We start from the raw sequence: 27563 nt of genomic DNA, 5'->3' as shown, positions 1-27563 counted from the left end.
GGTTCAGTTTATGTGGATTTAATAGTTTCTGGAGATAACATGAAGCTGTGGCTGTGCTGCTTTCATCTTGCAGTGATCATCAGGATTATTTGTGGCTACTGTTACAAATGCTAGTTCAAATGTAGCTCCGTGGAAATCAGGGGAAGATTGTGATCAGCTAAAGTGGGGTTAGAAAATTAGCCCAAGAGCATAGCAGGTTCTGTTGTCCCTCTGCTTCCCTAAATGTGTAAAGTTTTTAAGTGTAAAAGAAAGTAATACTTCTGTGTAATGCATGAGAGAAAGGCTTTCTCAGCTGTGTTTTTTTCTGACAAATAAGCTTGATTTCCTCTGTGTAAATTAATGCCACATGAAGAGAATGGTTTCCTGGAATGTAGATAAGTAGTGCAGATGTGGAAGAACTTCCAGAGTACTCCTTTCTCACTGCGATTTAGCCATTAGCTGACTTAAATAAATTTGAATATAAGTGGTTTGTAGTCAATGCCACATCTTAAATTTCATATATATATTTTTGTTGTTATTGTTGTTGTCATTTAACTTGTTGGTCAAAGTAAAGACTAATTTAATATTCTGCCTGAAGTTGAGCACTAACCAATGGGAGGTGGTCCGCTTTGTGACTCAGATTTCAAGAATTCTTGCTGTTCTGTCTGATTTGTTAAGGAGCTGGAACAAACTTCACTTTTGTGTGTGCACAGAACTGATCTTATATCTTAATCTGTGCAGTAATGTGTCCATATCTGTAGGTGTGGAAGCAGGTAAAATTGTTTTTGTTCTATCCCTACATAGTGTAAAGGTTGGATCACACAGGTGGATTTTTCTCTCCCATCCAACTTCTGGCGCTGTTTTTTACTGTTGGTTGTTGTTGTTTTGGTTATGTGCTTTGTGTTTTCTTTCATAAACAGTAGTTTTGGGTCCAGAATTCAATCGAATGTTGTATTTCTCATAATCCTGTACTTTAGGGGTTATGTTCTGTCTTCTCAGACATGGCTGCTCTCAGGCCTGGACTAGAAGCACAGTTTTAGGGAAGGCTACCTCCTTTTGTTCAGCATCACAAAAAATGTGCATAAACACAAGCCCACTACACCCACTGGAAGAATACAGCTGTTAGAAAATATTTGCACTATTGCTCTGAAATTTTTTGAGGGTCTTGAAGACGCTGCCCTGGTATAAGGTTCCCATATGTTTGGGAATGCATACTCCAGCAAGACATTAGTATTTGCTATAGTTACTATGTTGGAGGTGAAATCAGAGATAAATATATTTATAAATTGCATTGGTGGATGTTTTAATACTTCTTTGCACAGTATCTTAAAATGTACTAAAAATCACGTACTTATGTAGATGGTCAGATGGGATTTATGAAAATGTTTTTCAAAACCTATTAGTTGCTAAATTATTAATAAAAATATTTCAAACCCATAAAGCTAGTATTTGTTCAAAAACAAAAGGTATTTACAGAGATTAATTGCCATTTTACTTTTGCCAGTTCCGTAGTAAAATTTGATAATCCAAACCCTAGACCTTTATATAATTAACAAGAATACGCTTCTGGCATCAATGATATTTCTCACTTTTATTTTTTTTTCTTTTAATTATTTTTTATTTTAGTTTACCATAAATCACAGTTCTCATCTAACAGGACACATGGCTCTTTTAAAGAAAGGTAAGAGAGATTAAAAACATTTGAAAGATGTATTTTTTAAAAGAGGACAGAAATATCAAATCCCATTTCTCATGCAACTGTTTTCAGAGTAGTGTACAAATTTATAGTTCTGGTATTGCTAAATTATGCTTAACTTTAAGTATGCAGATAAGTCTTTTCCTGTTAACTGTGTCAGATAAGTACCACCATAATTCATATTAATTTAAAATTACTTAGTGCTTTAGTTCATGAGACAGGAGATTGTGAAATTTCCCACCAATACTGCAAGTAGCTGCTGTTTTCATGTGAATTCTGCCCAGGGAACTGAAGTGAATTTTACAGAGATCTGCACATTAATGCTGTTCATACTCAATATTGAGGTGTGGCCCCCAGAATTTTGGGGTTCTCATCAGCTGTAAGGGTCAGTGACTGAAAATGGGCTTTTGCATTTATTTACGTGCCCAAAATTTCTCAGAAGTCAGTGGGCTTTTTCCTCAGCTGGTTTAAATTAATGCAGGTTTGGTTTACCAATTTCAATCTAGTCTTGTGCCCAGTTATGGCCAGTTGGCCATTTTGATTAAAATAGATCAAAACTCTGTTCCCTTTGCTCTTTTGAACACCTTAAATACATTTTATGATGGTACAAAAGTAACAAAGTAGTCTGAAACAAAGAACACCCATTTTGATGAGGGCAAGGTATTCCTTCCCTATTGTGCTTGGTGAACTGTCCCAACACCTGCACATGCTTGGTTTGTGTTGAATGACTTAAACCTGTACAAGACAGTCTTCTAGGAACTATGAATCAGAATATAAAGGCAGGTATTTGCCTTGCTTGATTTTACTGATTTAAATTACCCTGTCAAAATAAGTATTTTCAAATATTTTGGAACATTCCTGGTTTCACTAGCATGGTGGGTTTGTTTTTCTAGAATTTTTAGGGTTTTGCTCAAATACACTTTCAGGATCTGAGCATTGAAATAGATATAAAAATTTTCCTGTGTCTGAAGTTTCATCAGGGAAGCATAATAGAATGGAAGGGCTACATAAAAAGAATTAACTCATTAAGTGAGTGTAAACAGACAACAGACTAGCCAGGAAAAAAACTGTTCTGAGCTCCTGGTTAAATTCAGAAATATGTGTATTTTCTAGTATGGATAACCCAAATATATTGTGACTATTATGATTTAGTGAGCAAATTAACCATGAAAATCAGATTGTTGGGGATTATTTTAATAAGGGAGAATTATTGTTATGTTTCTAATGTTTCAAGTTTTTAGGTTGATCAAATAACATGAGAAAAACACAACAGATACAGGTTATCGAATTTTTCTATCACCTGTAGTGGTTGCAAATTGGGTTTTTTTTTTCTTTAGTCAGATACTTGGGAATTAGCTGTTATAGTGATTGTTAACACATTCTCCCTCTTGTTTCAGTTAACCAGATCTTATTGTTACTTCTTGTCTTAACTGTGTGCGCTATTCTGTATAGAAAAGTTCACCAAGTGCCCTTGGCATTAAGAAATGAAACGGGTAAGTGACTGTCACTTCAGTTTCATTTATGTTCCTGTTTTGTATTCCTCATGTCTTAACGTGAACAGCACTTTTCACCTTACTGAATGTCTTGCAGTAGATGAACTACTCACACTGTTGCTTAGTCTCACATAGTCTGTAACGAAAAGCATTTTGCTTCTGAATTACGTGAATAAAATTATAGGAGATTGATATTGATGACTAAGAGTTGTAATTCTGATTAAGTTTCTATCCAGATGTCACTGATGTAGATGGATGCTGGAGTATATCCTTACTTGAGCTGAACAGGTTGGAGTTGTCAAGTGGTAATGAACTTTGATCATGCCCTGCCTGCTTGGCTTGATTATTCATTTCAGATAGGCCATAAAATCTTCATATTTACAGCAGAAGTTTTAGCTGAAATTTTTATAGCGACAGAAACCTGCTAGGTTAATTAGGTTGGACTAGTATTAAATGTAGTAAGCTATTTATATAGTATCTATATAAAGAGCTGGCTTACTGCTGCCAAGGTAAACAAACTCTATCTTGATATAAATAATTTATTTTCAATATATTTTTGTCGGGGTTGTTATGACTGTAATTGTTATGTTTTAGCCAGTACAGTTATATCTGTTTAAGTTCTGTAAGTTAATCAGTGCTAATCAGGGATATAAATCCTTAGCAGGAATGTGACCTGATTCAGTGTAGTCTAGGGTTTTTTCCCTTATATCATTAGCAACTTCCTGCTGATATAAATTTTTGCACTCTTCCTTTCAAACCAGCTTGCCAAAGAAGTGGAACTCATGCAATTGCACTGTCTCTTTGACTTGCCTCCTTCCTTTGATAATTTTGGAACTTATTGTTCAATTTGCACTAAATATAGCTGAGAAGTAGAAGTCTCAAAGGTATTCAAACCTCTCCAGATTTCATATGAATAAGAAGCTACATGAAGGACAGGCTAAATTGTGCCCCTGCTTAGTAGAAGATTCTGAGAACTCTCTTATTTATTCTATTTGGAGGCATCCAACAGTCCAGTCAACCTGCAAGTGGTTCTGGATTAGCAACAGCTCAAGCTGTGTGCCTTGCGAGATGGGAATGTGTGTAGGATGTGGTAAGGAAAAATGGAGTGATGATAGAATGATTCTACTGCTTATGGTAGTACTTACTCATCTTTGTGACCCAGATCTGGTGTAAAATGGGTTTGTTTCTTGTAGTGGATTTGGAGAACCCTGAGGAAATGGAGGAAGAAATCCCAGTGGTGATCTGTGCTGCTGCAGGCAGGATGGGTGCAGCTGTAGCAGCAATCAGCAGCATCTACAGCAACACAGAGGCCAATGTTTTATTCTACATCATTGGGCTGAAGACAACCATCCCACACATTCGGTACATATCAGCCTTGCTTTGGTTTGGGCTGTAGTTAGAGCCATGTTGTTGTTCCTCCTAGCCCAGGCACTAGTCCTTTTGGACTTCAGAGGACTTTTCAGAGAAATCTAGTAGTATTGGGAGCAACCCCCAGGATTATGTATGTGATAAAAAAAGGACCACTTTGTCCTCCACAAGGCACTGACTCATGCAAAGAGGTGTGAAATAACCAGACCATGCCATGCCTGTTCTTAGGTTTTGATAGTTAGGCTGCAGAAGAATCTGTAGTGAGGCAAGGATACACTGCCAGCTTGTCACAATCCCACTTTGTGCCACTGCACTTACCTCTCTTCTGGTGCTGAATCTTCATCTTCAGAGTAGAAAAAACTTGCTGTTTAAAGCTAATTTCTGTTGATGATGTATTAAAGTTCTAAAAAAGGGGCCCAAAAAGTATTGTGATGACTTTCTTTCCATTTCACTCCGTTCCTTAATTTTTCATGTAATTTCCTATCATGAAATAAGAATTCTTCATTTCATGACAGGAAATGAAATCTCAGGATTTCAATGAATATTCATCTCATTAAATTTCACTTCATTTCACAGCACTTCATTCCATTCAATTTAATTGTTTTCACTTAATTTCAGAATTTTCTTCTTCTCAGTTTTACTGCAATACATTTTTCTTTCCTTTCTATCCTTTTTGCTTTAGTCGATCTTTTCTCATTTTATTTCCCTTCCTGAAATGAAAATTCCTCATTTCATGAAAGAATATGAATTCTCTATTTCAATGAGTATAATTTCTTGAGGTTTCATCTCATTTCAATGCACTTCATTTCATTCTATTCCCTTTCACTTGTTTCACTTCATTACATAGTTTTCTTCTTTTTCCACTTCATTATATTTCATGTATGTTCATTTCACTTCATTCCTTGATTTGTTATTTATTTCCTTCATAAATGAGAATTCTTCATTTCATGAAAGGAAATTATATCCTGACATTTCAATGAATGTAATTTCGTGAAGTTTCAGTTAATTTTGTTTCAACATTCAGATTTGCAAACATTGTCTTGAAGAGGACCAAGTTGTGAATGCAAACTAAAACATTTCTTAGCAGTTCTCATCTCTGGCTACTTCACTTCTGTAGCCTTTGCATCTGCAATTTGTGTCAGGAGAGAAAATAAACAGGGTGATAAAAAAATCTGACAAAAAGATGAAAAGAAAATTAGTTTAGTATAAAGAATACATAATTAGGAGGTGATGTAGAAGTCATCTGGAAGACCATGAAGATGTGAAAGGGTGAAGACTAACCTCAGCTTTAAAAGCACTGTAGATAGGGTAAGAAATTATAATCTTTAATTATAGCAAAAAAATTTAGAAAAATATAGTTTATTGGTAATAAAGAAAGATTAGTGAAAGATTAGTCGTTTGGGCTATATATGGAGTCTCTGGTTTGGGGAGTGGTATGGGGTGTTTGTTTTATTGTGGTTTTGTGGGGATTTTTTTGTATTTTAAGAACAAGTTTAACAAAGGACTATGTGCAATAGCTGTAGACATAAGGGATTCTGTCTTGGGACAGAATAGATCAAGTGAGATTTTAAGGTCTCTTATTATTCTCCTAAGTGTCTGTGAATTTCATGCCGGAAGTACTTGCCATGTACTTGATATTTCTTTTATTACTTATTTTCTTTCCATCACAGAAAATGGATTGAAAATTCTAAACTGAAAGAAATAAAATTTAAGGTTGTGGAATTCAATCCTATGGTACTAAAAGGAAAAATCAGACAAGATGCATCACGTCCTGAGCTACTGCAGCCTGTGAGTCAATGAACACCACATAATAAATTATTGAGGTTTTTAATGCTTATTATGGGCTTAAAAATGTCCTAGATCTGTTCCATTTCATGGAGGAGGTGTGCATATATGTCTCTTCCAATGCAAGAGCCAATGTGCCAGTTAGTCAGAGTGATAGCATAAGCAAGAGATGTTGCGCACTTTTCATGCAATGAGTACTGCATCTCTGGAATTCCTTGCTGAAAGGTCTGATGGATGTAAAAATGTTAAGGGGGTTCAGTTAGGATCAAAGTTCATATTTAGATCACACCTAGATCAGAAAATCCCTTGAGCTGAAAATAGTTGGAAGCTAGAAGAATACATGGAACAACTGTTCTGGGTGCTTGCTCTATTTTTATTTTTCACTGAGCATCCGGTTAGGACCACTCTGAAGGCAGGGGCTGGGTAAAATTATCTGAATTCTTATGGTTGTTCTTACATTCTCAGTCCCCTTTCCCTCTGCTCTGTTCTTCATTGCTGTTGTAGAAGTTATCCCATGTCTGTGTCACTAGTCAAATAATTCTTTTAGAGTGGATTGATGGTACTATCACATTTTTAAATGTTTGGCGTGATTTATGCTGTAAAAATGCACTAGGAAGAACATTGGCAGCAGGTCCAGAAAGGTGCTTTTTCCACTCTGCTCTGCACTGGTGAGGCTGCATCTGAAAATGCCCAGTTCTGAGTCCACCAGTATAAGAAAGAAATGGGCTTACTGGGGTGAGTGTGACATGGGCTACAAAGATGATTAAGAGGCTGAAGCATCTTTTATATGGGAGGCTGAAAGAGTTGAGGCTGTTTCAGTCTGGAGAAGACAAGATTCAGGAGGGTCTTATCAATGTGTGTAAATACTTGAGGGGAGCAACAAGAGACAATGGGCACAAATAACATGAAATTCCCTCTGAGCTAAAGCAAAGTCTTTTTAAAGCATGAGTTTAGAAGTCTCAGGTTGCCCAGAGAGACTGTTGGGTCTCCATCTGTGGACATATTCAGAACCCAACTGGGCATGGTCCTTGTCAGTCTGCTTGAGTTGGCTCTGCTGCAGCTGAGCCCTCTCAAGGGGGTTGAACAAGAGGATCTCAAAAGGCCCCTTGTAGCCTAAAGGATTCTGTGAGGAAGCAACATATTTGAGTTGCATGGTTAGGGCCATAGTGGATAAGTAATAACAGCAATAACAGTAATAATACCAGATTTGAGATAGCAGTAAAGCTATGGGGGAAGAAGCAAATGGTCACTGATTAGTGCTCAATAGAGAGAAATTCCAGCTGACTTAAGAGAGACAGACGCCTGAGACTGCTGTGATAAATAGCTTTACCATTTAGTCTTTACCTTTTCTTTCTCCTTAATAGTTGAACTTTGTTCGATTTTATCTTCCTTTGCTTATCCAGAAGCATGAGAAAGTAATATATTTGGATGATGATGTCATTGTTCAAGGTAAGCTGTTAAAAACCAGTTTCTAACAGAATTAAAATCCAAGTTATTGCAGCTTTTACAGCCATTTGGAATTATGAGACAGAAACTGAGGCAGCTAGTAGGAGTGTTGGGGAAACTACAAATGATCTGTTTGTTTAAATGAAAGTTTGAAGAAGAACTTACCTGCATATATTTTGAATAATTTTGATCAAAATTGTATGCGGGTTTCATTTTAATTGATTCTGGTTAATTGCTAGAAGATACCACAGATTTCACTCAGAAGCTGCAATGTCTATTAAGTGTGTGACATGCATTTCCTTCTGGTATTTAAATTCCCACAAATGCTACCAATTCTTTATCCAGAATTGCTGTTCTTGAGAGCAAGAGAAATTTAGTCAAAAACGTGGATGGAAGCTCCAAACACTCAAAATATGGTTTTGAGCATCTTCAGCTCAGAATGTAAAGTAATTTGCAGAATCACGAAGATTTCAGACTTCCTAGTCAAATGGGAGCACTTAGAAGGCATTGAAATCCTGAAAAAATATTTTATTTTTTTTTCTTATCATCTTAGTGATCTCTTTTGATCTCTTTTTAAAGATTAATTTCCTGTGAGTTTTTTCTGTTCTGTTTCCAAATCGCTGGGGTTTTTTTCTCTGTAGAGCTGTTGTCTTCATATTTGTTTTATCATATTTTCTTGTAACTTTAAAGCACTTTTTAACCAGAGTGTTGTGCTTTAACCCTGGTGGGCAACTAAGCAAAATTTCCTTTGGAAGGTGTAAGTACAATAAATTTTTGGGCCTTTATTAGTCTTTGCTGTAAGAACACTAAGACCAGTGAATTTGCAAATGGCAAACGTGTAATTCTCCACTGCTTTTCTGCACCTTTTTATAGTTTTGTCTCCCTAGAGGCAGATTTCAGACAACCTGCACTTAAAGGGGTCACTATTTCCTGCTTTGTAAAAGGCAACTAATCTGTTCTGCCTCATTTTAATTTGCCATAGATTTCCTATCAGAGTTCTCCAGTACAGGTGCTTCCAGTGGCAATCTCTGCTTTTTTTTTTGGTTTTGTTGTTCTGTCTGTCATCAATGGGCAGCAGCAATATTTAACTCTTTGAAAGGTTCCAGGTCTTCCTTTAGACTCCAATTTCAGGAGCAGCTCAAGCTGAGCCTGCCACTCCCCTGTCACCCCTCCCTGCACTTGTGTTCACCAGCACAGGGCTCTCCCCTTCCCTGGGGGTGTCAGCTGATGATAATCGTGGAGCTGCGGGGTAAAGGTGTAGTTTCACATAAAACCTCATGGTGGGCTGCTGCTGACCAAGTGGCCTTTCCTGTCCCCAGACAGCTCCTTTTATGTGTGTAAAATGCAGTTGTGCAGCTGCAGAAGCAGCTGATTCAGCTGTTTGACCTGGCAGAAGACCAGCAGTACAAAAAGTAAAAGAGATAAAAGCAAAAGTAAAACTGGAAGCTGTAAGGGGTTGAGATGCAGGCTCACTTGATTGCTGTGGGTGTGTTCTGCTTCCTACCTGCTTTGAAACTATCCTGGCACATCTTGGGTATGTGACAGTCAGGTGATGAGTGAGGTGCCAGGCATTGCAATGTTTCCCTCCACCAAGAAGGAGCTGGGTGGGATGTGAAGCCAGCAGGGATGGTCAAATGACAGACACATCTCAATCAGCCATTGCTGGGAATCCAGGTATCTTCCCAGGAGATAAATACACCATAACAGGAAAAACCTCATCTGTGCAAAACACTGAAGTGGAGCTTTTGTGAGACTTAAAGAGGCTCAGAAAAAATGCCTTTGCCCTCTCTCTCCATAGAGAAGCTCTATGAATGCATAAGTTTGTAACCAGGCTTTTTAACAGTCCTGTTGGCTTCTGCTGTAGCTGATTTTGGACAACAATATCAATGTATTGAATACCAATGATCCTATCTAAAGATAGACCTTAGATATCCAAGTGCAAATTTGGAAATGGTCCCATATGTGCTGGTTTAGAGCAAATGTGGGAGAAAACCTCCAAAGGGGGCCCCTCCCCGCAACTGGTTCGTTCATTTAACAGGCAAAGCACTCTCCAGCACACAAAATGAACAATACCAGATGACGAAACTCATTCACTGCTCTGAAGAGATGACAGATTCAGAAAGTCTCTCTGGTGGGTGGTTGCTCTGTTATCAGTCCCTCTGGCACTGGAAAAGGCTGCAGAGTGGGTCCCAGCAGGCTGTGAAGTGTTCTTGATGTTTCCCCGGGGCCTGGTCTGGAGCAGGTTCAAATGGTTCCAAGAAGAGGGAAAGAAAAACAGTCCAGGGAAAGCTCAGACTGCCTCAGCTAGCTAAACTAACTAACTAGAAAGCAAAAGGAGCATGATGTTCTGCCCCATCTGTGCCCAGATACCAACAGTCCAGCCAAATGTGGAGGAGTGAGTGAGGCTGCTAACAAAAACCTTGTGCTTCTTCTCTCTGCCTTTGCTCTGAGAGCCAGTTTTGAAGGCACAGAATATAATATCCAGCATGAACAGAACACATGACTGGGGATAAAAGCATTATAAAGTCACCCTAGGACACCATATTACAAAATTCAGTAGGGGCTATCCTTAAGACTGGTGTGTTTATAAGATATGAGAGCTGATGTTGTCCTATCAGGTCTGCAGCAGTGCAGTAGGTGTTGTCTCATGCTTGTGACCTTTCTGTAATCAGGTGACATCCAGGAACTCTACAATACTAAGTTAGCTCCTGGACATGCAGCAGCTTTTTCAGATGATTGTGACCTGCCTTCTACACATGAAATGGTTAGAAGTGTAGGGATGCAGGTAAGATGCCATTCTGGAATACTAATAACAAATTTGTTTGCCCATAAAGGTAAGATGATTTTATGTGTTTTCCCCAAAGTGAAAGTTTTATATATGTAGATATAGATAGCTTTGTAATAGTACAGGTAATTAAGGACTTTTTGTACTGGTACAATTGTGATGCTGCATGACTTAATGTGGGCTACCAAAAGACAAACATAGCAAGAGAAAAGGCTTATCAAACTTCCATGGTACAATATTGTGGAAAAAGTAATTTAATATCTGGAAGTATCCTGCCTTACAGCCTTGTCTTACAGAACTAACAACAGGTAACTACCATCTAGAAACTTATCTTGGGAAGAGCATATTTAATCTCCTTCTCAGTGAGAGTGAGGTGCATTTAAATGTATCTTTACAGAGATTCATAGGGGATGAACATACTTTTTTATTTCTTAGAACACATACATGGGATTCCTGGACTACAGAAAGCAAGCCATTAGAGATCTTGGCATCAGCCCCAGCACCTGCTCCTTTAATCCTGGAGTAATTGTTGGTAACATGACTGAATGGAAACATCAGTGGATCACACAGCAATTGGAAAAGTGGATGCGAAGAAATGTAGAGTATGTGTAGAAATCTAGCTTCACACTGTACTTTTAATACTTGTTTTACAGTTTTACATTTAAAAGCTCTTACAGGTTTTTTTAACTCCAAGCTGTCTTTCTTTTGAGATCTTGTCAAGTGAAGTAACTTGTGTTCCAGCATTTCCATCTGTTTAAATCTGACCAATCCTGTACCAGAAAATGGCCACTTGGAATTTTAGTCTTGTGTTCAATCACAAGCCACACTTAATCCTGAGGGACATTGAGAACATGTGGTTCTCATTTTGGGTGACCAACTTAGCCTGGGATGAAGCCACTGAATGATCTTCCCTTCCTGAGGCTAGCTTAAAGAAGGAGGAGTATTTTCTTCTTGCCAGATACTTATTTTTAATCTGCTTTTTGTACTAAAGATTCCTTGGGGTTTTGAACATATTATTTTATTTTTCCTTTTGCAGGGAAAACCTCTATAGCAGTACCCTTGGGGGAGGTGTGGCAACCTCCCCAATGCTGATTGTATTTCATGGAAAATATTCCTCTATTAATCCTATGTGGCACATAAGGCATCTTGGTAAGTTGAATTTCTCACTGTTTGCAAGTTGGAACTAAGATGAATCTGTGAGATTCCGGTGCAAGACCTTAGGTGACTTAACCTCATGTGCCACTTACATGGAAGGAACATATGAAATACCTGAATATAGTGAGACTGAAAAAAGTCAGGTGCAATGGAAGAAAAGGGGAGACCTGGCAGTGTTTGTTATCAACATTTTGGAGGATGTAGTTACCTTTCATCTAGGGAGTGGTGAATTACCCTAGGAAAAACATAATGGCTTAGCTGGTATGGTAAAATTAATAGATTTTACTTTGTTTTAAATCCCAGCTATGCCAAGATGTTAAAAGTGTTGAGAGAGAAAACTTCCTCAGAGTTTTTGCCGATGCTGCATAAGAGGCATCAAGCTGAAAATAGCTGCTGTATCATACAACTAGTTGTAAACTAACATGAAAGCATACCTATCAGATTTCTGAAAACAGTCACCTGAATTTGACTCACTCTACAGTGTCTTCCATTATCAAAATTGCATTTAAATTTTTTTTTTTAATCTACCCATGCAGGTTGGAGTCCTGATGCCCGTTACTCAGAGCAATTTCTTCAAGAAGCTAAATTACTTCACTGGAATGGGAGATACAAACCTTGGGACTACCCCAGTGTCCACACTGATCTCTGGGAAAACTGGTTTATTCCTGACCCTTCAGGGAAGTTCAAATTAACTCGTCCTGACAGCTGATACTGAAATACTGCATAACATAGTGTATGGGACGCATTTAATAGTTTGAGATTCAACATGTTGTATGATTTTAGAAAACAAAGTATTTGTTAAAAATATGAAAAACTGACCATCAGTTTTGTGTGCTTATGGCAGCTGAGGGAGGCTGGAGTGACGAATACATGGTTCAGATTTTTCCCGTAAGGTGAGGAAACAAACGTATTTGACAATGAAGTATTTTCATTAAACACAGAGGTGAAATTCAGTGTCAGAAAGAGTGCTTTAATTTAAGGTCTTTCTAAGTAAGATTCCCGTATCTTCTAATAGGAAAAAATCTACACAGGAGATAGCTGCAGTGTTATGTACAAGAAGTGTTTAGTTATCTAGCCCACATTAAACAGCCTGAATTGAAAACCTGGGCAGATGTTACTGTGTTCTGTTGTGGGGTGACTGTTTTGTGGCATCTCTGTGTATAACACATCCTATCAAGACGCAAAATACATTCCAATACACTGAAGTACAATTCCCAATTTTATTGATAGATTTAAGACAAATTAAGAACTTCTGTATCACTGTAACAAAAAGAGCACCAGTTTTGAGGAAGGACACAGAACTGCAGTATTTAGTGGAATGGTCATTGTACACTTAACTGTATTTTATATCCAGATAACCAAGTGGGTGATTCCATTAAGGAAGAGACCTTTCCCTTCCAATCAAACAGGATAGCCTTTCAGGAGTTACATCCTACTGTGCTACATAAGCAGCAGTGCTAATTTCATGCTTCTAATTTTATTGAAAATAAAACTAAATTTAAACAAATCCCTGATACAAGATACTTCAAGCACCTGCAGGAAAACATCCATGTAAACAGCAATACATGCTTCAATACACTTTAAATAACAGACAAGACAAGTCCTATACCTTTCTGACAATATGTGGAATAGCTTTTTGCTGCAGCTAATAAACACAATCAGAATCATAATGCACCCTCACTCGATTGAAGATTTTCAGAATTAACCCACATAATTTGGGAAGAAACTGTAAACACGCCTGCCTCACAACAGGATGACAGTATGTGATCTCTGTAAGAGGTGTTACAGCAGGATTAGAACCTACATTAACCAGTTACACACAACTGACAAATGTCACTAGCTGTGAAGAGAGGATAAATATACTGGTACAGGAATCTCTGACCAGCATGGAGTGTGGAGATACTGTTTGTGTCTGTTTTCAAGTACGTGAAGCACCAAATGTCATAAGATTATCAAAACTTTAGTGTTTTCATCAGCTTATTGCTTTTACTTCATCTTTTCCTCACATGATAAAAGAAGGAAAGAAGATGAGAGTTAGGCACCAGGATGAATTTTTTTTTTTCTCAGTCACTAATATTGGCCAAAAATGTGTATAATTTAGGCAAGTTCCTCAGAAGAGAGTTATAGTTTCTACAGACAACTTATTCATGGAACTGCTGTCCCTGTATTCAACTTAGTGTTTTTAACTTTTAAGTGGAATAAAGGGAAGACCCTCTAAGGTAGGACAGATTGAAGAGAGCTTAATGTTAAAAACTGCTAAACTGCAAATCTATTTCACCCAGTGCTAATTGTACATGATGTAAATAACATAGCTGTACATGACTTTTAAAGACAAAGCAGTCTTTCAGTTCTCTGTCTCATTCAAAGGGGTTGTCTCCTGCTAAAGGTCAGGCAAAGGGACTAACTTTATGGAAATGATGGGGTTTAAATACCACAGAATTCAAGAACTACCACTGCTCTTTGTTTTTGCTTTTTTTATAAAAGCAATTCTGGTTCCTTACATTGGAATTTAAGGGGGAAAGAGATGGAGTGGTAGAGAAACCTTATCCTAAGAGATCTCAGCTAGAATATTTAGGCCCTGTCCTGTGTGACACAAGTTTTCCTCCCCAGTGTTGTGACTTGAGATTATGTCTTCACTCCCTTCATCCTTAATTATGGTACACTAACTGAACAGAAAGAGCTCTCTCATCCCACCCAGAAGACAGCACCAATAGCTGCAGAACACAACTTTCTATGCTTTTTAAGACGGTAAAAGGCAGGCTTAAAAAGCGCTATTTCCTTAACTGTGCATGATTAAAAACACTGTTTCACACAAGGTAAGGGTGCATTTTCCATTTTCTCCTCTGGATATAAAAATACTAAGAGATATCCAAATATTGAGGCATCAGTAAAAAGTATACTGCTGCTGTTCCTACCACGTTGCCATTTATGGAATAAAATTAACACCCCAAAGAAATCTTCAGAAATGAGAAAGCAATTTGTTAAAACTGGAAGAAATGGTATACGTTAAATATAAAACTCATATACAAAAAGGGGCCAATTTTTTTTAAAAAGTTTGGACAGTTCCTTAAAATTATCTAGTTCGTGGATTTCAGCCTACCACACACTTACTTTGGACTACAATAAAATAACTAGGGGAAATAAAATACTATTCAGATGCTTCAGTTGGAGAACTGAGGTACCAATCTTGATCACTGCATTAAAACTGCAGCATGTGTGCGTAGCCAAGAAGAAACAGCTCCTACATGCTGCTTCCTTCCTTTTCTTGTGTCATAACAGCATTGAACTCTGGAATCTGGTCTGCAAAGGACTGTGTCATCCACTGTCCGTTAGGAACCTCACTGAAGGATGAGCCTTTGCAGTACTGTGGATTGCTTCCTGCTGAACAAACAAAAATCACACAATTTTTAAAGGCAGTTTGTCACAGACATCTTTTGTGAAAAATCCTTTCTTTAGGATTTTTCCCCCTTCTGGGAAGCTGAGGCCCCAGAAGGGGAATGTAAACAATGGTTACCTGCTGTTGTGGAATGCAACAGGTGCACCTGTGATTGGCCCATGTTGGATGTGTACAATTAAGGGCCAATCAAAGGCCGAGCTCTCTCTGGGACAGAGTCAGAGAGAGCTCCTTTGTTTATTCTTGTCCTTTTCTATTGTTAGGATAGCAAGCTTCTGAACTTTTCTCTCTATTCCTTTTAGTATAGTTTTAATGTAACATATATCATAAATCAATAAATCCAGCTTTCTGATCATGAAGTCAACAATTTCATCTATCTCTTCACCCCTGAAAGATCCTTGCAAGCCCTGTAACAGCAGTTGCCACCACAGGCTCTTTGTTCCCCAGCAATGGCTGCAGACTGAATGCCCCAAGCACTTTACCAGTTCCATTTGAAGACAAGCTGCACTGGTCAGTGTCATACAGCGCACGGTCACAGTAAGCTCCTCCATACGCTGCTTCATAGCCTGGGTCATACTTTTCTTCTTTGACAGCCATCTTTTTAGCATCCTCTGGACAAACAGAACAGCTCAAGCATTAATATTTAGAATAAAAATTATCAAAGAGGACTTTTATCAGAAAAGCCACAAATTGTACAAGATTCTACCTGCTCTCCTTAAAAAATGTAGGCTGTACTACAGAGAACAGAATCTATAATTCTATACCACACAGTTTAGTGAATCACATCTCCCCATTAAAAAATTCTTTATTACTTTCTGCTTGGGAAACTGTTAGTATTGTACACTACATTACGTTTTAATGAAGTGTTAACAAAATAAAAACAATACCTTGTGCAAGTTGCAAGTCAAACGTGTACTGCACCTCCTGGACCTCCATGTTGGGTGCGATGCCTTTCAGTTGATCCCTTAAGTCTTTCAGCTTAATGTAATAATGGACTTTATCTTGTGCCCGAGGAAACTGAGCACATCTTGCACTGGAAGATGGCATAACGTAGCAGAGCTTGAGACAAAGACCAAGAAAAAAAGCATTACTGATCCCTGAGCTATGAGTTAATACTTAGTGCATTCAGAACAACTTAACTGTTCTAACTATTTGTACAAACTTCAACTAATGCCACAGGTGGTTGTGGAAGGGGCTAAAATGAGTTTTCATTTTTCTTGGCTAGCCATCTGTCTTGCCCTGAAGACAAGGCTGATTACCAGCTGCTAAGTGAGCACAGTTTTCACCAGTTATTTATGTGCTGCAGGAGAAGCAACAACATGTGTGTTACAAGAGAGCAGAGCACACTCCAGAACTCCCTGAACAAGCAGAGCTCTGAGCCAAGGCATAGAGGAGTACATGATAGCAAGCAAAGATCCCAAAGCAGTGAGGGAAGCAGCACAGGTTAATTAGCCTGGCCTATTGGCGAAGTGCATCTGCATGATGTAAACCAGGGTGTGAAATTGTTGTTAGTGCGGTTGGAGCCAGCTTCAGTGTTTCTACCTCTGCCTACAACCCTAACTAAAGATATCAAGTTAGTTTAAGAAAAACAAACTGTATTCAATACTTCTATTATCATGCAGTCTTTATGAACAAGTACCAGTAAAGGGGATTATTTTTCTTACAAATACATCTACTGTAGAAGTCCTTAAGGGCTACCTAAGGAGAAAATATTTTATCCAATGATTCTTCAGGCTCTAATGGCAACACTTCCACCTTTAGAGAAAGGCAGCTGAAACTTGCAGCACAGGTAATTGAGGATAGAAATAAGAAGAAAAACAATCCAAACTTTTGAAATGACAAGATAATGAAGCTTTAGAATAAGCTACCTTGGCAAGCAGTGTAATCGCCTTTGCTCAAACTTATTTATAAGAACATATTAAACAATCCAATTATTAATGATACATAGCTGGTCTCTTGAGATATTTTCAAGCATTAGAGTTCTATGACTAATGCACTCTTCATCAAATTGCTTGTTTTATCTTAAGCATCCAATTTAACTTCAAACTGCAGGAAGTTAAGGAAACCCAGTCTGACAGAAAAGCTTGGGCATGCCAAGATCCAGCAATGTTGAAGGGTCACGTGCAGTAGCATAAGGATGGACTTGCTGTTCTTTCTCCCCCACTGTGGCACTGTGGCATGGTTACGGTCAGTATCAAAATCCAGTAATACAAATACCCAGGGAATTGGACACGGGATCAGATGAAAATTATCATAAAAGCAGGCACGTGTTACTTGTATTTTATGCAGTCCTCAGAGAATGCACCAACCTACGAACCATAACAAGCCATTTCTCAAAAGAAGTCTGCAAGGCTGAAGAAGCTGCATTAAAGATGTGTCAAAAACTGCACTACTCCCCTTTCTCTAAGTAAAAACCTTTCACACCTCTTGTACTCTGGTCAGACTGGTGCAACCCTAAGTGTGTGCAAAGCCTGAGATTTCATTAATTTTAAAATAATCAATATGGAGTGCCCTAGTTTTGTTTCTCAGTCTCAATACTTACAGTTTCTGTATCTGGCACTTTGTGTGGCTGCAGTCCAAATTCCAAGTTCTTAACTTTAATTCCAAATACTTCTTTACTAAAAATTTCATAAATACCTAAAATGAAAATATAAGGTAAGTGAAAAAAAAAGCTACCAGCAGAAAAAAATTCATTTAAAAGTATAAGTTCCTCACATTTTCCATTAAAAGCTGCTATACGAGGTTTATACTTTTGTAGCTTCTGCATCAGAATTCGCCCTCCTTCCCGAAACTCTTTGCTAAAAGACAAAATACTCAAAATTATAATCACAACTATTAATTCAATAACAAGCCTGATATTTCCTTTTATTGTCTTACCTGGAGAGGTCTTTGCTTCCAGGTGTTGTCCTTTCAACCATGTTTGTAAATCCAATCCCATATTTATGTGGCAAGGTGTGGTCATCCATGTGGTTCAGCTGTTCATTACTTAGACCAGACATGAACAGACACTTCCCTGTGAAGTAGGAAGACAGATATGCATTTACCTTTTTCCAAGGAAAAGAAAACAGAGCCAAAAAATTCCACTTGACTACTGCACTACTGGAATGCTAAAGGAAGAATCTATTTTAACAAAGTATCAGTTAATTTGGGAAGACTACTGACCTATCCAGAAAGTTTTAAAGTAGTCAATATTACTTTACCTCTTCCGAAGGCCCCAGTGAACAGGAATTCCTTATCATGATCAGGCAAACCAGTCTTTTATTCTAGAAGCTCAGTACAGAGCTTTAGATTTTGTGATTCATTTAAGCAGCGATCAATATGGATTTGGGGGGAAAGAGTGTGGCAAATACTATGTTTCAGCTTTCTTTGACAATTTGCCATTGCTTCTTCTTTCACTGGGCCTCTCTGACAGAACTTGCTGTCTTGAACTCATATTTAGCATACAAAAATCCCTCTCTGAAGAAAAAATACCCAAAAACCAACAAACCAAAACCCAGGAGAAAAACAAAAAGAAACTAGTTTAGTTAAAATGCCACAAGTTCTAATAAAGTTCTGCAAATGCTAAAAGAAGAAAGAAAAACAAAAACGTACAAAAATGGTTTCCAGGTCCTGGGTAATGATGTCCTTTGTAAGCTGCCATCAGGCCAGGGTTTATGCCAATCTACAAAGACAGCAGTCCATTTTAACAATGACAACATGGCTTGCTAGTCAAGAATTTAATCAAGTTACAGTAAGGATGCTTATTCAATTCTCACAAAGTTACTGTTAATAAACAAAAATGTATTAATGGCACCTTCCATCATTTTTTAAAAAACCTAACAATTTTGCAGCAGTGCCTCATTCAGATGTGCAAGGTCAAAAGAGCAGCTCAGACGGTGCAGAGCTTCCAGGAAATAAAGCACTGAGTTATGGGCTCTCATGAATCTGTACTAAACATGAGCCTTAGATTCCTCAGAAATTAGGACTAAGTTTTAACATAAAATGCAAAGCAGCTCTACACACAGGAAAGTTTATGTACTTTATCTTGCAAGATCTTGCCATATAAGCAATATAGATGAGTAGGCAGAAAGAATATAAATCATAACAAGTAAATACAGGACTTTTCTACCTAATCTTGAAATTGAATTACTCACTATCACAATATCCAGATCAAAGGTCAAAATATCAGGCAAAGTCTTGGTCAGAAGTTCAGCTTCAGATACACCATTAAAACGGTCCACTTTTCTTTTGACTTTAAAAGTATCTGTGATCTTTTCTTGTTTGCCTTTGGACTTGGCTGGTTTTTCTTTTTTAGCAGCAGGCTTTTTGGGTTGCTTTGGCTCAGTTGCTTTGGCTTTTCTTTTCCTTCCCCCTTTTTTAACTTCTGAAACACACAACAAATACTCTTTTTGTACATTTCCCATGTTGCAGTGTGGATATTCAAATAGACTCAGCTAAATGTATGGACACAAGGAGAAGGCAAAGAGGTAAATTTACCTTCAAAATTAATTAATTTAAGCAACACACCTGAAGCTTTCTCATCTTCTGGCTCTTAAAAGTTTAGAGATTCAGGCAGCACAGGCACTGGCCATGACATGACCACCCAGAGATTGCTCTCTCTATGTTCATTAATAATGTTGAGCTGTAGAACAGTCTCACTTTCCAACAGTAAGTCTTTATTTAAATAAGCCACACTATACAAAACAATTCTTAGTAACCAATTCCCTACCTGTGATTACTACACAAACTAAGCAACCATTCAAACAAAAATATTTCAAATAAATTATACTGTACTTCTCTTGCAGAAAGTTTTAAAAAATAGGTATTTTGAAGCCAGAATCTTAAAAAAACCTTCTCTAACACAATACTAAAACCCACTACTTCAGCAAAGATAATGCATTTACCTATTGAAAAAAAAAAATCTACTTCTCTTGGAACAAGATAATTATGTGAGACTGAACAATGTGCATATATTCACATCCATTTACTTCCTCTCTTTTAATTGTCTGTTAGAACATGTTTCTTAAAGAATACAATTAATCAATACTTCTGCACTGACCATCAAGGAAAGGAAATCCAATAGGTCCAAGGAAGCAATTTAAGAGCAATATTTTTTTCCCAATCACTCACTCTTACTTCAGCTCACTCGCATAGCCCAGTCAAGCTACCTTTTGGAGGCTCCTGAGCAATGTTTGCCTCTGGAATGCCCTCTAGAGTTGGCTGCTCAGTCATCATTTCCATGGTGGGCACTGCAGTCATCCTCTGATGGAATGGAAACGAGTAAAATGCTTGAGCTTGCTGAAGATATGCGCAGTATCTTAGAGAGGAAGAAAGAAAGAAATAATTTATCAACAATTTAGAAACTTACCGATGTACCAAACAGAATGTAAAGGTCAAACTTTATCAAGGCTGGCATGTACTGCACTTACATTCTCTGATGACTCTGTTAACCCACAACATCAAAGCAGTCTAGCTGCTTAGCTGGTATCAGTTAACCCCAACATTAACAGCACAGTTCTCCTGTAATTGCTATGATGTGGAATTAACACAGCATTCGTAAGGGCAGAATAGAGCTTTTATCTTTTCTTTTTTTTTGTCAAATCATGGTAGCACATATTTCCAAAGCAAACTGTCTATCAAACAGACCAACAATTTATAACGCATGTTGAGCTAAAGATCTCTGGGCTTCCAGAAGTTCCCTAAATTTTAGATCTTTTTCATGTGGTTGATAAAAAAGTTGCTTGATCTGATAAGATACAGAATGGATGAATCATTCAGGGCTATAAAGCATTAAGAATACACACAGGATTTGCCACTATGCAGATTATTAAACAGCTTTAACAAATTGTGTGGCAGATGTTGTCCTGCTATCACACACTGGATCCCAACACAAGTGTTGCACTTATTCCATATGGCAGTGTTCACACATACAGAGATCCTATGCATAAAGACATTTTTCCATAGACAGTTCTCTCTCTCCACACATTTATTAGTCATATACAGCCCTCACACCCATTTCTACTTTATTCTGTCACTCCCTTCTATCTACACAGCCACCTTCTTGTCCATAGCTTCTACTGCCTCACAAATATATAGCAAGGACTTGGTGAACAGCAGATTTTCAGGAAATAATTTTATCATCTCAGAGCTATAATTAAAAACACAAAATAATTTTTAGATATAGAGATATTTGTCCAAGAAGGCCAATGGCATCCTGTGTTAGCAATAGTGCGGCCAGTGGGACCAGGGCAGGGATTGTCCCCCTGGACTTGGCACTGCTTGTGGCACATCTTGAGCCCTATGTTCAGTTTTGGGCCTTTCACTACAGGAAGGTGCTGGAGCATGCCCAGAGAAAGGCAACAGATCTGGGGAAAGGTCTGGAGCAGCTGAGGGAGCTGGGGGTGTTTACCCTGAAGAAAAGGAAATTCAGGGGTGACCTTATAATTTTCCACAATGATAAGGAAGGTTGAAAAGAGGTTGAAGCTGGGTTGGTCTCAAGCAACAAGTGACAAGACAAGGGGAAATTACGTCATATTGTGCCAGGGTAGGTTTAGATTGGATATTAGGACAAATTTCTTCATGGAAAGGCTTGTCAACTATTGGAATAGGCTGCCCAGGGAACTGCCCAGAGTCACCACACTGGAGGTATTTAAAATATGTTGCAGATGTGTAAATTTATGGACAGGGTTTAGTGGTGGGCTTGGCAGTGCTGTGCTAATGGCTGGATTTGACAATTTTAGAGGTCTTATCAAACCTAAATGATTCTGATTTTAAATTTCTCAAAAGGGGGGACCAGTCCCTACTACACACTGGATTTTTAAGAAACCCACAGTCTTGTGATCAAGACACTAATTTTAACCCAGATATCTATCCTGAAACAAGGAGAATATGAACATACATCTGTCAGATTCCAGGGAAGTTGCCTAACGAAGCTATAGGAGATTTTTTGAGTATAGGGAATACTTTAAACCCTCTGCTAGACGAGTTCCATTTTATTTAAAATACTTGTACAGTTAACGAACCAAAAAAAAGCTGATTTTCAGACTTGTATATACTTTAGGCCAGATTTCTTGCGTGGGTTCAGAAATATTTTTTGTATTGATGTATACATATGACAGAACATTTAATTAAGTACTTTTAGTATCACCATGAAAAGGTAGTGATTTGTTCCTCTCCCCTCCCTTCAGTTCATTATTTTTTCCTCTCCCCGCCCCTCCCCTTCCGTTCACGCTAAAAACAAAGGAAAAAAAGAAAAAGGTAAAAGAAAAATATATGCTCACTGCAACAAAACCAGGTATTAAGTAATTTTCAAATCCCTTTCGGGGCAGAGACACGATCGCGCCCACGCTGCCTAGGGCCGCCGCGCTCCCCCAGCCGCAGGCCCGGGAGCCTCAGAGCCCCGGGAGCGCCTTTCCTCCCTCTTTGTGCCCAGGGAGGAAGGCAGCCGCCACAGGGCGGCCCCGGCTTCCCGCGGGATGCGGGAAAGGAGAAGGACAATGGGTGATCCCCACCGCGAGGCCCGAGAGCGGCTGCGGCGGCCCGCCGGTACCTGCCCAGCTGCGGGCCCTCCATGCCGGGCGCGCCCGCCGGGCCCGTCGCTGTCGCCACGGTCGTCACCGCCGGCTGCCCCTACGATCCCACTGACCGGCCGGGCGCCTCGCTCACGTGACCATGCCGGCCAATGGGGGCGCAGGGCGGGGCCGCGGCCGCCCCGGGCGGGGGGCATGAGGGGGCGGCCGAGCCGAGGTGCGGGCGATGTGTCGCGACTCACCCCGCCGGACGCGATACTCCCCGGTAAGGGCGGGCCTTCGCACCCTCTTCCCTGTTCCGTTCCCCCTCCTGACGGCCCCGGGGATGACGCACGTCCGGCACGGTCTATGCACAGGGCCCGCCCCCGCAGCCATGCCCGCCGGCGCGCCGTGGCCCACCTATCTGCGGGCGCTGGCGGCCAGCATGCTGGCCATGTTTGCGGGGGCCGAGGTCGTGCACAGGTACTACAGGCCTGACCTTGTAAGTGCTGGGAGGGTCCCAGTCGCTGGTGGGGTGTGTGCGGGATGGAAGGTGTGCTGGAGAGGCTGTGCCTCGGGGAGCTCTCTGGCCTGGCGGTGAGCAGAGATCAGAGGCATTGGCCAGGCCGCCAGGATTTCATTGTGGCCGGTTCTGGGCTCCTCAGTACAAGAAAGACAAGGAGCTGATGGAGCGGGTCCAGTGAAGGGTCACGAAGATGATACAGGGTCTGCGGCGTCTCTTGGGAGAGACGATTGAGAGGGGATCTCATTAATGTTTATAAATACTTCAGAGGTGGGTGCCAGGAGAGTGGTGCCAGACTGTTTTCAGTGGTACCAGCGACAGGATGAGGAGCAAGGGCCATAAACTAAACGGTAAGGAGTTCCACCTTAATATGAGGAAGAACTTCTTTCCATTGAGGATGGTAGAGCACTGGAACAGCCTGTCCACGGAGGTCCCTCCCTAGACACATTCCAACCCACCTGAACACATTCGTGTGTGATCTGCTCTAGGTGACCCTTCTTGAAAGGGGGCTAGGACTGGATGATCTCCAGAGAGTGATCTTGCAACTCTTAAAAATGCTGTGACTGTGACACTGTGGACATAATACCACATGTCGAGAAGGGGTCTCTGCTGTGGGAAGCTGGGTTTTGAAAAGTGTGTGCAAAAGTGGCAAGTAGGGGCTGTACTAGATTTAAAACAGACTTTATTTCCTCCAGTAGTGGAAAAGAAGGTGACCAAAAGTTAACATTAGAAATAATGACAGATGAGGATGTAAAAATGGCAGTCACAGAATTAAACTCTAAATGAGATCATCCACTAGGAATAGTAATAGTTTAGTTTAGCCTCCTGGAGGTCTGACTTGAAAGCTTTCTCTCATCCTTCTGCTCACATATTCTTGGGTTTTTTAATTCTCTGGGCTACTTTCAAATGGGAAACAAGTTTAAAAAATTACCATGCTTGAGCTGTCAGGTCAAAATTGAAGCAATGATGCTTCAGTCATTTATAAATACATCAGAATTTCTGTGTTTTAGTAGTCTCTACTGTCGTCTTCATTACTGGCAAATCGACATATTTATTCAGAATGATCAAATGATCTATATCTCTTAAGTAGCATGAATTTTGAAGAGGTGCAGTTTTTGAAATGTCATGTTATCTGGTGCCTTTTTAAAATTTTAACTCCAGTTTCAGTGCCTTATTTCTAAATCAGGGCAGTAGAAGCAGTGAAACATTTTCTTCTATCACCAAGCGTATGTGAGCAAACTTCAGCTGTGCTAGAATTCTGATGTATTTATCAATTATCTTTACCAAACTCACTTTAATGGCAAAAATAAGCTTTGCTCCTTTAAAACAGTCTGTTCTTCCTTTTATCTTGTTTTTTTTTTTCCAAATTGTATTTTGCTACTATAAAATAAGTGAAGTTTCAAAAAGGTAATAATTCTTAAGGTGTTTTGCATGTAGGAATGATATTCTGCTCAGAAAAGAGGGTGGTAAAATCACAGTTTAGCTGTCATGCTCTTGCAGAGTAAGCTCATTTACTGTTTTGGGAGTTTAGTTTTTCCTCTGCCACAACACTGATGTCTTTCTCTGTTTTTAATAGAGCATACCTGAAATACCTCCTAAGCCTGGAGAACTGAGAACTGAACTGTTGGGTCTAAAAGAAAGATCAAGCGAAGTTCAGACTTCACAACACTGACCAGAGTTTATTTTTGTTGTAAAAACTAGAACTGATAAAATATTTATCCAACTATTTAAGTTCCAGAAATACATATGTGAAATACTGTGCTCCTGTCTTTGCTTTCCTTTGAGAAGAGTTGCAGGCAGCAATAAAAACAAACATACAGTGAATGCTGTCCCATCAGTTGTGTGCCAAAATGCTTGTGAGTTCATAAATCTGGATTACATTTTAAGTATACTTCAGAATAAGGTATCAAACCATGACACAGATGTATCACTGACAGGAAATCTGCTTTGGTCCACTGTAAGGCTGGAATCTTACCGTTTGGTCATCTCAGTTAAAATGGGGCAGATTACACTGAAATCAGATTTGTTTTTGCTCCATTTGGGCATCTTCAACTGTCTATGGTTGCTTTTGATAGCTGTAAATATGCAAAACTCTGAAATAGAAAGTGCAGCTTTACCTTTCAGTTTGGAAATAGAATCACCACAACACTTGCACTAGGAACTTTAAGATTCAGTCACCGTCCTGTGAAGATGGCTCAACAACCCAGTTTTGAATAGTACATAGAGCTTGGGAAGTTTGGGATTGTTTTACTTGAGAAAGGTGCCAGGACAAAGCACAGACTTCATCCTCAGTTGTCCCTTAAGTTTAACATGTAAAAACAGAGTCTGACACATTACCCAGTAAGGAAACAAAAAAGCTCCCTAATTCCTACTGCCAAAGTACTTGGAAGTCTTGTAAGAGCAGAGGGATCCAGAAGTTATCACAGTAAGTGCTACATTTACATCAGTTCTCGCTATGAAGCTATTATTTTATTTGTGCCTACATAAGCTGGAGTGGTTTTCCTAGGAAAAAAGGTTTATAGTTCTTATGCATGTGTATGTGTCTGCTCTCACCAAGTTTTACAGCTGTTGGTGGGATGAGCTCCCCTCCTGCTCTTGTATGCCCATGTGTGCACTTTTTATATAACTAAATCACATCCTCTCAGGCATCTCTATTAATGACAGCAGGCAATGAGAGAGAGGTTCTGGTAAAAAAAAGATGTTAAGCCCAAACAAAATCTATCAATGAAAAAATCTTAATAGATCGACGTCCAGTGAAAAGCCTTTTTCCTTTACTGCACCTAAACAAAGCTGAGATTGTCAGCCTTCTAGTTCAGCAGAAGATAAAGTTTATTGGAGAGAAAATGGGACAGTTCAGTATTTTGTTTCTTTACTAACTGAGGCATGAACAGCAGTTTTTTGATGATCCCTTTAACAAGCCAGCATTCACCAGCCCTCACACTTTGTCAGATTATCACCTCTTATGTTGTTGATTTCTGACATGCAAGATGCATTTTTCTCTGTTTTCTAAAGGTTTTTCAGATCTTAAGGCTGCAGAGGGAAGCTTCTACTAATTAGGCTAGGATTTCTAAGTGTATCCTGCTGCTACTAGAAACTGAGCAACAGGGAGCTCTGCCTTTTCTGGCACTGAGGGAAATGTCCTCATTAGTGCCCATCTCAGAATAGCAAAGCTGACAATGCACCAAGTTTTAACAGCAGAGGTGACAGCCCTAGAATCAGCATAACTGCAGCACTGAAAGAAACAGTGCTGAGTGAACTTCCACTACTGCCACCATTTTGCTTGAGAGCTGACAAAAAAAAAAGGCAACTTACAAGTGCATTTTGTGCTTATTAATAGACAACACTTGTCACAGCAGCTTGTAGAGAAAGCCGCTGGACCACAGCTATGTTGCACATGATATTCTCAGCTGGAGTATATGAAGAGGCAGAAAGCATAACTCTCAAGTATGCTCTTTATTATTTCTGAAATTTAATCAGTTTTGTCACCCTCAAACCAACCAAAGCAATGAGAATTTCAGCTATACAACAGAACTAGGTTTGCTTAAATCTACAAGTAACTTACAGATTAAAAATACTGGAGGAGGCCACCCTTCCCCTTTAGTTTGTTAGGCAAACTAAACTTCCAAATCATACAGGAGGTGGGAGCAACCTTTGTTAACTCAGAAGTCAAATAGAGAGATGTAGGTAGTAATGATACATTTCTGAGTGTATCACTGAAAATAAGTGATACTTTAGGAGGTTGATTGCTACAGAGCACAAAGTTTCACTCCTAAAGTAAGGGGATACGCCCTTTCTGCCATTTAGTAACAGTGCTAAAGGCCGCTTCTAAAACTGACAGTGCCAGCTGCTGAAACTCGTGTTGGGCCACTCAGGCCGGGCCAGTAACAAAAAGGCTTTTCTCTAGGATACCACTACAGTGAGCAGAAACCAGAGCCCCTGCCCCCCCCAACTAAGCTCCCTTTCCTTGACATCTCAGACTTCAACTCTAAAATCCTGACACAACAATCACACTCATACATGGCATATTTTGGGCAATACAGAAGCCTAGTAAATGGAAAGCAAGTGCTTCAGGTCAGTATTTAGTGCCCTCACCTAGTAAGAAAGCTTTTCTTGCCTCAGGCTGCAGAAACTTGTAACTTCTAAGAACTTCTGTTAACAAAACAGAAAAGATTGGTTCTTAAGTAGAATCACTGTGCAGAAGCATCCCTTCCTGAATCCTTCTTCCACAGAAGAAGGAAAAAAAAACAAAACCCAAATCCTCACTGCAAAATCCCCCAAATCCTCACTGTAAACACTTTCTACCAAGTCTGTGAAGATGTTTTCAAGTAGAGGCACTAGTGAAAAAATGTAGTGCTTCATCCAACCACTACATAAAGCTAACATGATTGGAAGCTCAACATATCTAAAACTAACCAGATTTAGCTTCAGTAACATTAAGTAACTACAGTGCTT

General features: G+C 39.3%; 3 protein-coding genes across 5 annotated transcripts; 2 read left to right on the top strand and 1 right to left on the bottom strand.

The window, feature by feature from the left end:
- Positions 1-1628: 1628 nt before the first annotated feature.
- On the top strand, positions 1629-13643 carry GLT8D2 (glycosyltransferase 8 domain containing 2). The gene is made up of 9 exons (XM_058023245.1): positions 1629-1660; positions 3073-3168; positions 4362-4530; positions 6207-6324; positions 7686-7770; positions 10440-10552; positions 10988-11154; positions 11589-11701; positions 12244-13643. Exons 1-9 carry the CDS (start codon positions 1642-1644, stop codon positions 12414-12416), a joined length of 1053 nt encoding a protein of 350 aa, XP_057879228.1. The 5' UTR covers positions 1629-1641; the 3' UTR covers positions 12417-13643.
- Positions 13644-13736: 93 nt separating this feature from the next.
- On the bottom strand, positions 13737-22918 carry TDG (thymine DNA glycosylase). 3 transcript variants are annotated; one of them, XM_058023244.1, is made up of 10 exons: positions 22852-22918; positions 20249-20397; positions 19235-19464; positions 18693-18762; positions 17979-18114; positions 17817-17899; positions 17644-17738; positions 15989-16160; positions 15584-15712; positions 13737-15088 (listed from the first exon to the last, which is right to left on the bottom strand). In XM_058023244.1, the coding sequence occupies exons 2-10, from the start codon at positions 20337-20339 to the stop codon at positions 14949-14951; spliced, it is 1146 nt and encodes a 381-aa protein (XP_057879227.1). In that variant the 5' UTR covers positions 20340-20397; positions 22852-22918; the 3' UTR covers positions 13737-14948. The 3 variants fall into 3 exon arrangements, with proteins under 3 accessions (XP_057879227.1, XP_057879226.1, XP_057879225.1); XM_058023243.1 differs by lacking the exon at positions 22852-22918 and adding an exon at positions 22630-22767 and having other exon boundaries at positions 13737-15085; XM_058023242.1 differs by lacking the exon at positions 22852-22918 and adding an exon at positions 22630-22766.
- LOC131082972 (ubiquinol-cytochrome-c reductase complex assembly factor 6) lies at positions 22864-24935 on the top strand. Its single transcript, XM_058023246.1, has 2 exons — positions 22864-23090; positions 24688-24935. The coding sequence occupies exons 1-2, from the start codon at positions 22935-22937 to the stop codon at positions 24781-24783; spliced, it is 252 nt and encodes an 83-aa protein (XP_057879229.1). The 5' UTR covers positions 22864-22934; the 3' UTR covers positions 24784-24935.
- The last annotated feature ends 2628 nt before the right edge of the window (positions 24936-27563 follow it).

The sequence above is a fragment of the Melospiza georgiana genome, chromosome 4 (assembly GCF_028018845.1).
Source record: "Melospiza georgiana isolate bMelGeo1 chromosome 4, bMelGeo1.pri, whole genome shotgun sequence".
Classification (NCBI taxonomy): Eukaryota; Metazoa; Chordata; class Aves; order Passeriformes; family Passerellidae; genus Melospiza; species Melospiza georgiana.
The sequence above is the reverse complement of the archived record's forward strand: the minus strand, read 5'-3'. Positions and strand labels throughout refer to the sequence as shown.

Coding starts and splice junctions, on each gene's coding strand:
- GLT8D2 (XM_058023245.1), top strand. Junction 7,771..10,439: donor TGATGATGTCATTGTTCAAG/GTAAGCTGTTAA, acceptor TTCTGTAATCAG/GTGACATCCAGGAACTCTAC. Junction 11,155..11,588: donor TGGATGCGAAGAAATGTAGA/GTATGTGTAGAA, acceptor TTCCTTTTGCAG/GGAAAACCTCTATAGCAGTA.
- TDG (XM_058023242.1), bottom strand. CDS start 22,652: ATGGAGGGCCCGCAGCTGGGCAG. Junction 18,763..19,234: donor TTGATCTGGATATTGTGATA/GTGAGTAATTCA, acceptor CTGTCTTTGTAG/ATTGGCATAAACCCTGGCCT. Junction 15,713..15,988: donor TGACTTGCAACTTGCACAAG/GTATTGTTTTTA, acceptor CTGTTTGTCCAG/AGGATGCTAAAAAGATGGCT.
- LOC131082972 (XM_058023246.1), top strand. CDS start 22,935: ATGACGCACGTCCGGCACGGTCTATGCACAGGGCCCGCCCCCGCAGCC. Junction 23,091..24,687: donor GGTACTACAGGCCTGACCTT/GTAAGTGCTGGG, acceptor TGTTTTTAATAG/AGCATACCTGAAATACCTCC.